At 32.4% G+C, this 7,827-nt stretch overlaps 1 protein-coding gene across 1 annotated transcript; it reads left to right on the top strand.

Moving 5' to 3' along the window:
* Nucleotides 1-3,475: 3,475 nt before the first annotated feature.
* Nucleotides 3,476-5,706, top strand: LOC109021990 (60S ribosomal protein L13a-4). The gene is made up of 4 exons (XM_019004757.2): nt 3,476-3,849; nt 3,999-4,115; nt 4,225-4,312; nt 5,318-5,706. Exons 1-4 carry the CDS (start codon nt 3,578-3,580, stop codon nt 5,459-5,461), a joined length of 621 nt encoding a protein of 206 aa, XP_018860302.1. The 5' UTR covers nt 3,476-3,577; the 3' UTR covers nt 5,462-5,706.
* Nucleotides 5,707-7,827: the final 2,121 nt, after the last annotated feature.

Raw genomic sequence — 7,827 nt, 5'->3', positions numbered from 1 at the left:
TTTGAATAATTTTGAGCTTAAACACATTCGTTCTCTACGTGTTTCACAATCCCACACTTGAAACACAAATTCTGAAGCCTTTCATATTTAAAAGACAGCCATGTTTTCTTCCCTCCTATACTGAGCATTGTACCTCTCATCAATGGCTTTGATAATTCTATGTCAACTCTAACACGAAGACACTTTTCCCATGCCAGTCCTTCTTTGTCTACATCCACTTCATGAGCAACACCTAGCCTTCTACCAACTTGTAATCCAACTTCTTAAGACATTGCTGCTAATGGTAGATTATGAATTTGCACCCAAAAGGGTTCACGAGGAAAAATAATGTCTTTTACTATCAATCCACCATAAAAAATCTGAATCACTATAAGAGAACGATCAAAAAACCATCGCCTGTCATGCATAACTTTGTCCTTGTCAAATTGATACTGAAAATCCATTATAAATTTGTTCTCACCAACATCCTTGAACTCTCCACACCTTAGACATGGTTGCCTTGAACGCTTCTCTATTAAAACTTTTTTCAGAAGCAAGAAGAGCCAACAAACAATGTTCTCCTCTTATATTTGAGTCTTTAATTGTATCTTCTGAAACTTGAATAACTTCATTATCTTCTTCAGTAAGATGAAAGCCCTCCCAGTTACGTGACAGTTCGTCCACTTCCATGTTCATGCACCAAACTCAAACTATGTTGAGACCGAAGTCCTCGTTTCAAAAACCTTACTCTCTCAATAGAGAAGAGAAGGACCGATCATAGTTGCAAAAGGTTATTCATTAGACTATAACTGACAAATAATTATGAAAAATGATAGACTATAATTGTTCTACAACTATTTTACTACTCTATTTAAAATGAATGATAGTTAGGTAAAAGTGAAATTATTTTTTAAATAAGTATCACAATTGTACTAGTTGATTTAAAATAAATTGTAAGATAATTGTAAAATATAAGTGTATCATTATACAATCGTCACTAATTCTATACTTTTCGTCACAATTACTTTCTCATTTGATGAAAAAAAATTTCACTTATGTATTCATAATCAATATAATTATATAAATGAATTATTTTCTCATTTGGTGAAAAATAAATTCACTTATGTATTCATAATCAATATAATTATATAAACGATAGTAATAATTTTGGCCGTTAAAAGTGACATTAGTGAAAATTTAAAACAAAATCGTTAAAGAGAAACATTTAATTACGAGTTTTATATCGTCGAAAAAGATTTACCTTTTGCAAAAATAAATTAGTCGCAAAAAGTTAATTATTAAACTATAACTAACAAATAATTATAAATTCGCTAAAACTTAATATTTATGACAAAATTACAACTCGTTAGCAATGCTCTACTGCGTTAAGAATATTAGTGACGATTACAATCATCGTTAATTCTAGAATTGTCATCACAATTACTTTCTCATTTAGTGAAAAATTTTCCCACTTATATATTCACAATCAATATAAATGGCGGTAATAATTTTGGCCGTTAAAAGTGATATTAGTGAAAAATGTAAAAAAAAAGTCCCTGAAGAGAAACGTTTAATTATGAGTTTTATATCATCGATATAGATTTACCTTTTGCGAAGATAAATTAGGCTGTAAAAATTTGATTATTAGACTATAACTAACAAATAATTATAACTTCCATAAAACTTACTATTTATGACAAAAGTGCAACTTGTTGGCAGTGCTTTACTATAGAATTGTCATCACAATTACTTTCTTATTTGATGAGAAACTTTTTCGCTTATATATTTATGATCAATATAAATGAGGGTAACAATTTGGGTCGTTAAAGTGATATTCATGACGAATTTAAAATTTTCCTTCACCAAATATCAACTTTTAGCTATAGACTTTATATCATGGCTAAAATGTTAGGGTAAAAATGATTTTTCTTGTAGTGTACTTAAAATTAACTTAAATACCTATTTTTCCATCCAAATATGAATTTATTTTAGAGTGTGTTTATGGTTAAGAATTGGGTTGTAAGACTATTGGTTTGGTCAGTTTTAAGACTATTGATCTGAATTGGAAAAATCGACCGGATCAATAGTCTTATTGGTCGATCGTAGTCCCAACATGTAGAAACATTCGGTAATCGGTCTGGTCCTGGGGTGTATTTTTTTGGATCGGACTGAGACTGACCGAATGTATATATATATATATATATATTTTCTAAATATATTTTTAAATATTGTTTTATATCGTAGTCGTATAATCTAATTATGTAGTTTTCGTCCAATGGATCATTATTGACCATATAAAATATAAAATAATATATGATATCAATTAATTAATATATATTATATGATAAATCATATTATTATATGTAGATACATACTCTACTATCTATACTTAATTAAAGTAATTAGGCAACGTTTTTTTTAAGAAACCTAAGTTGCAAGTATATATGAAGAATATAATATATATACAATGAAATTATTTAATATTCATTAGCCATATATAAAATGTTAATATGCTATCAATTTACTAGTATATCATATGATGAATAATTTTATTATATATAGATAAATACTCTACTATCTACACATAATTAAAGTAATTTGGTAATTTTTTTTAAGATACCTAATTTGCATATTAGCATGGAAAATCTATAGACAATGAAATTAATTAATATTCATTAACTATATATAAAATGTTAAAATTTTAATATAGGTCATTATGAATACTAAATTAGTAATTTAATACTATTAACATCATAAATTAATAAATATAAATATAAATATAATAATTATTTTTTTAATCAATTAGTTACATAATCCACATCAAAGAGCTCATTTAATTTTAATTTTACTAATTTAATTAATTTTTTCTATCTAAAAAGAAAAAAGAGGAAAAACATTTTTATAAACCGACCAAATCGATAACTAACGGTCTGGTCTAATCTGCCAAAAATGATGGATTGAAATTTTTGATTTGTAACCCAGGCTTCGTTTGGTTACCAAACATCTCTCAATTCATCTCAACTCATCATTACAACTTTTTCAAATCCCAACACAAAATATAATAAACAATTCAATTTTTTCAAATCTCAAAATAATAATAATATTAAAAAATAATATTCTAATAATATTTTATCATCTCAACTCAACTCACTTCAACATCCAAACACAATCCCAATCTAACTAGATTGGATGGATTATACCCTAATTAAGAAGGGATGTCTTCCGTACGAAATCGACAAATAAGCATTTTATATTTAAAAAATATTAGATATACACGACATCTCTATAATAATTTAAAATTAAAAACTAAAAACCATAAATTATTAAAAAAAAAAAAGACTTGATTGATTGAAATTCTCCATGGAGGATTCTCTGCCACCGTGCACTCTCACTGATGGCCCAAAAGCCCCAATGTTTTTGGGTCAAGCTATTGACCCAATACCCAACCTCTCATGATTCTGATTCATTCTACTAGCCGTCCGATTCTGCTCAAATCTCATCTTAACAAAAACTCGATAAAACCCCGAAACCCTAGCCACTTTTTCTCGTACTGAGACTCGTTTGGCCGCTTCACCCCGAGAGAGAGAGAGAGGCAAAGATGGTGTCGGGATCAGGGATCTGCGCGAAGCGAGTGGTGGTAGACGCGCGGCATCACATGCTGGGTCGGCTGGCGTCGATCATAGCGAAAGAGCTGCTGAACGGGCAGAAGGTCGTGGTGGTGAGGTGTGAGGAGATCGCCATCTCGGGGGGTTTGGTCCGCCAGAAGATGAAGTACATGAGGTTCCTTCGCAAGCGAATGAATACCAAGCCTTCCCACGGCCCCATCCATTTCCGTGCCCCCGCTAAGATCCTCTGGCGCACCATTCGCGGGTGCGTATATTTATATCCATCTATTAGTTCTAAAACCAATGTTTTTGCTTCCGTAAGAGATTTGGGAGATGAGATGATAACCGTAACATAGCTCATTTCTCTTTGTGGTTGGTAAACGGAAAATGAAAGGGATATTTTGTTGTTTGTAGGATGATTCCACACAAGACCAAACGTGGAGCCGCGGCTCTTGCTCGATTGAAGGCCTATGAAGGGATTCCACCTCCGTACGATAAGATCAAGCGGATGGTCATTCCTGATGCTCTCAAGTCAGTAATTTTTTTTCCTCATTCGATGTTCTCATTTGAATTTGGAAATTCTTTAGTTTTTAGTTGTTTTCAAACATAATGATTTTTGCCTCTGGCTTTTGTGAAACAGGGTTTTGAGGCTTCAAGCAGGACACAAGTACTGCTTGTTAGGCAAGCTTTCCTCGGAAGTTGGATGGAACCACTATGAAACTATTAAGGTGAAATTTTTTTGTCTTTTCCTTTGGGTCTTTGCTTAATTTTTGCTTGTTTTCAGTTGTCACCAGTGTAATATTTATACCTGTTTAGTTTCATATTAGTTTATTAAGTTTGTTGTTGGGTTTAGACTCTGCTCAGAGTTTATATATTCGGGTTGCATTTTATGATGCATTTTGTGTACAACCTCTAAATGATAAGTTTGTTTTTCTTCCAAGAACTCGTTTTCTCATCTCTTTTTTTTTCTTATGTCATCTCTTAAGGTTCTTACTGATGAGTCCCGATGTGGCATGCTGACATGATTTGTTATTCTATATTGGATATACGATTAAATGATGTAGAATTTTTTATTTTTTTACTGCAATTTGTACCTTCTAGTTAGATTACCTATAGTACTAGTACGTGTTACGGCTATTATAAGTCTCTGGCATTTGACTTCACAATCTGATGATCAATTGTGCTTTTTATAAACTTTCTGATCGTTTTGGGTATTATATTTTTCATGTGTGTGGTAAGTTTTTTATATGAAAAAATCAAGGATGCTTATTACAGTCATATCATTGCATTAGTGGTATTGATACTGTATTTTGAGAATCGAGGTAACATGTCATAAGTAATTTTGTTGAAGCTGAATCTTAATTGAAGTGCTTCGGTCATATGGCTCACTGTTGGCATTACATGCCATACCCTTTGCTAAGTGGCGTGTAAGACCAAATTTATTTAACACAGTTTCAATAAACTCCTTTTTTGCTTTCAATTTGTACTGTGTTTCAGTGCAATGCCATACCCTAGGTTCTTTTGCAAATATTTATAATTGTGTCAGAGGTTCAATTGACTTCGCATCTGTTGTGGTTCTTGAATTAGCTTTTGTTTAATGTTTAGAAAGTCAAGAAGCCAGTGTCATACATCATTTTTTCGTGATTTTGTCATGTCATTCATTTCTGTCCACTGATTAATTATATTTCTGGTGAATGCTTTTTAACATATGTTGAACTGTTTTAACTCTGTAGGAGCTTGAGAGGAAGAGAAAGGAGAGGTCGCAGGTTGCTTATGAGAGAAAGAAGCAATTGACAAAACTGAGGGTCAAAGCTGAGAAGGTTGCTGAGGAGAAACTCGGTTCGCATCTAGAAATTATTGCTCCCATAAAATATTGATCCATAGTGACGGGTTTTTTTAAATGGTAATGCAGAGGACAGTTTGGTTACTGTTAAATTACTTCTCGATTTTGGTACACTGTTTTCCTTTGAGTGGGGTGTTCATCAACGGTGCATTTGTTTTTCAAGTAGATGTTATATGATACATTGCTATGGGAATTGTGTTTTGAAGTTAGCTATGATTTTGTGTTATGGATTGTTTCCTTCATTACGCATAATGCTTGAATTATGTCATTTATTCTCTTCAATGCCTACCCAATTCCTACGATCAACTGATTTGAGGTCTTATTGTCTTGTTATCAGTAATTCTTTGAAATGCGATGCTCTCTGTATGATTGTTGTTTTGTCAAGCATGTAAACCTTTTGTGAAGAATCAATGGATTCCTTGACATGGTGTGATAAATGAATTTGAATTGATGTGTCATTTTCATGTCCTTCAATCTAAAAGCTTCTCTCCATTGTGAACTCGGTGGGGGCAATAAACAAGTTTGAACATTATCGTAGCCATCAGAGCATTGTATTATGCCCAAGCCCAAGCTCTGCACTGATAGATAGTGTCTGCAATTGTAGTAGCCAGTCCACTTATAAATGTCGTACATTGTAAAAATCGTAGCAAATATATCTCTGCGACAACTTGTTAACAACTTTTACGCAATTAATGAATGTAATATTAATTTATTTTACATTTCTTTTTTTTAATATATTTAAATTATTTCATTGTATAGAGGTATGTGATTGTGATAAGAGTGGAGCTACATTCACATTCACAGGAAAAAAAAGTAATTTCTTTTTAGGAAAAATCTTTACATCAGTTTACTGTTGACAACAGCCATAACACACCAGACGTTTGGACCGGATTCACTAAACGCACTGAACCGGGTTCACTAAATGCACGTCTCTCAGGCTCTCAGCTCTCAGTAGTCTTCTTCGATCGTCTCTCAGCCCAAGTCCTCCTTCGAGAGCCTTCGACGATTTTTTGCATTCTTTCTGATCTGCAAGACTTTCACTTTCATTGTCAACTGCAGAAGCTTTCTCCACATTCTGGGCTTCAGCCCATCTGGTTTGCACTGCCTATTACCCCCAAGTCCTTCGAGCACGACTGATCTTTATTTATAGGTTCTCCTTCCTCCTGTGCATAACACCATATTTTAGTCAAAATCCACTGTTGTAAAAAAAATGAAAGTTGAAATAAAAGAACAGAGAGAAAATCTATTGTTGGGAAAGAATTCAAGCGCACTGCCTATTGCGCTTGCAGCTGCTTCCTCTTCACACTATGAAAACCTCCATATCTCTCTGCGAAAGAATTCAAGCCCAATACAAAGCGGCAATGGAAGCCTGAGAACACAAACCCGGAGATCGGAAAGAAGCATTTACAGAGAGATTCTCAACAGTGTTTTTGAATCCGGTGTTCTTTAAGAAGAAAATAGTAAGATGAGAAGGTACATTTTGATTTTCAAAAAAAGAATTACAAACAGTGCAGTTACGTAAGGTGTGCAAAGTGTGCACCCCTACAGTGGCTGACCGTAGAAGGACTCTTCTTTTTAACCTTTGTTTAACCAGAGTAAGTTATTTATCTTGTCCCGAGAGTTTCTACCGATTTGATTTTTTTTTTACTTAATAGTTAACGAAGTGTATTTTTAATGAGTTTCTATTTTTTTTTTAAAAATGTTTAAAGTGATTTTAAAAATAATTGAAAAAAACACAAAATAAAAAAGCGCATTTTGCACTTCTTGGTAATGTTCTACACCACATTTTCATCTCATTTTTATCCTACTTTGTAAAATGTGACATATTTATTATCATTGGATGATCCATCATCCAATAAAAGATGGTAATAAAAGTAATATAATAAAAATAAGATGATAATGTGGTGTATAGAATTTTTCTCACAAATAGTATCATTGTCAAATGTGTCTTGACAAAATAACTTCAGGTAAAAAAGTCTCAAGTGTTTGTGGTTATGATTTTTGAAAGAACTTTGAGAATGAATGCCAAGATAAAGCAAAGTATTCATGTCTTTTTTTTGAAAAATTTTATACACCATATTATCATCTTACTTTCATCCCACTAAGTATGATGTGATACATTTATTACCATTAAATAATCATTTATTGCATATTTTTTTATCATCTAATGGTGATGAATGTGCCACATACCACTTAGGCCACGTTTGCTTTGAGAGATGAAACACAAAACTTTGAAAACTTCTCTAAGTTTTGTACGGTCAGACACTTTCTAAAAGCAAACACTCATTTTTTATCTCATCTTATCTTATCTCATTTCATCTCTTATTATTTTATCATTATTCATCAATTCTACTATACACAGAAAAAGTTGTCAGTGGGCCCATCCTTTCTTTCTTTTGG

This window comes from Juglans regia, chromosome 12, assembly GCF_001411555.2.
Source record: "Juglans regia cultivar Chandler chromosome 12, Walnut 2.0, whole genome shotgun sequence".
Lineage (NCBI taxonomy): Eukaryota > Viridiplantae > Streptophyta > Magnoliopsida > Fagales > Juglandaceae > Juglans > Juglans regia.
The sequence above is the reverse complement of the archived record's forward strand: the minus strand, read 5'-3'. Positions and strand labels throughout refer to the sequence as shown.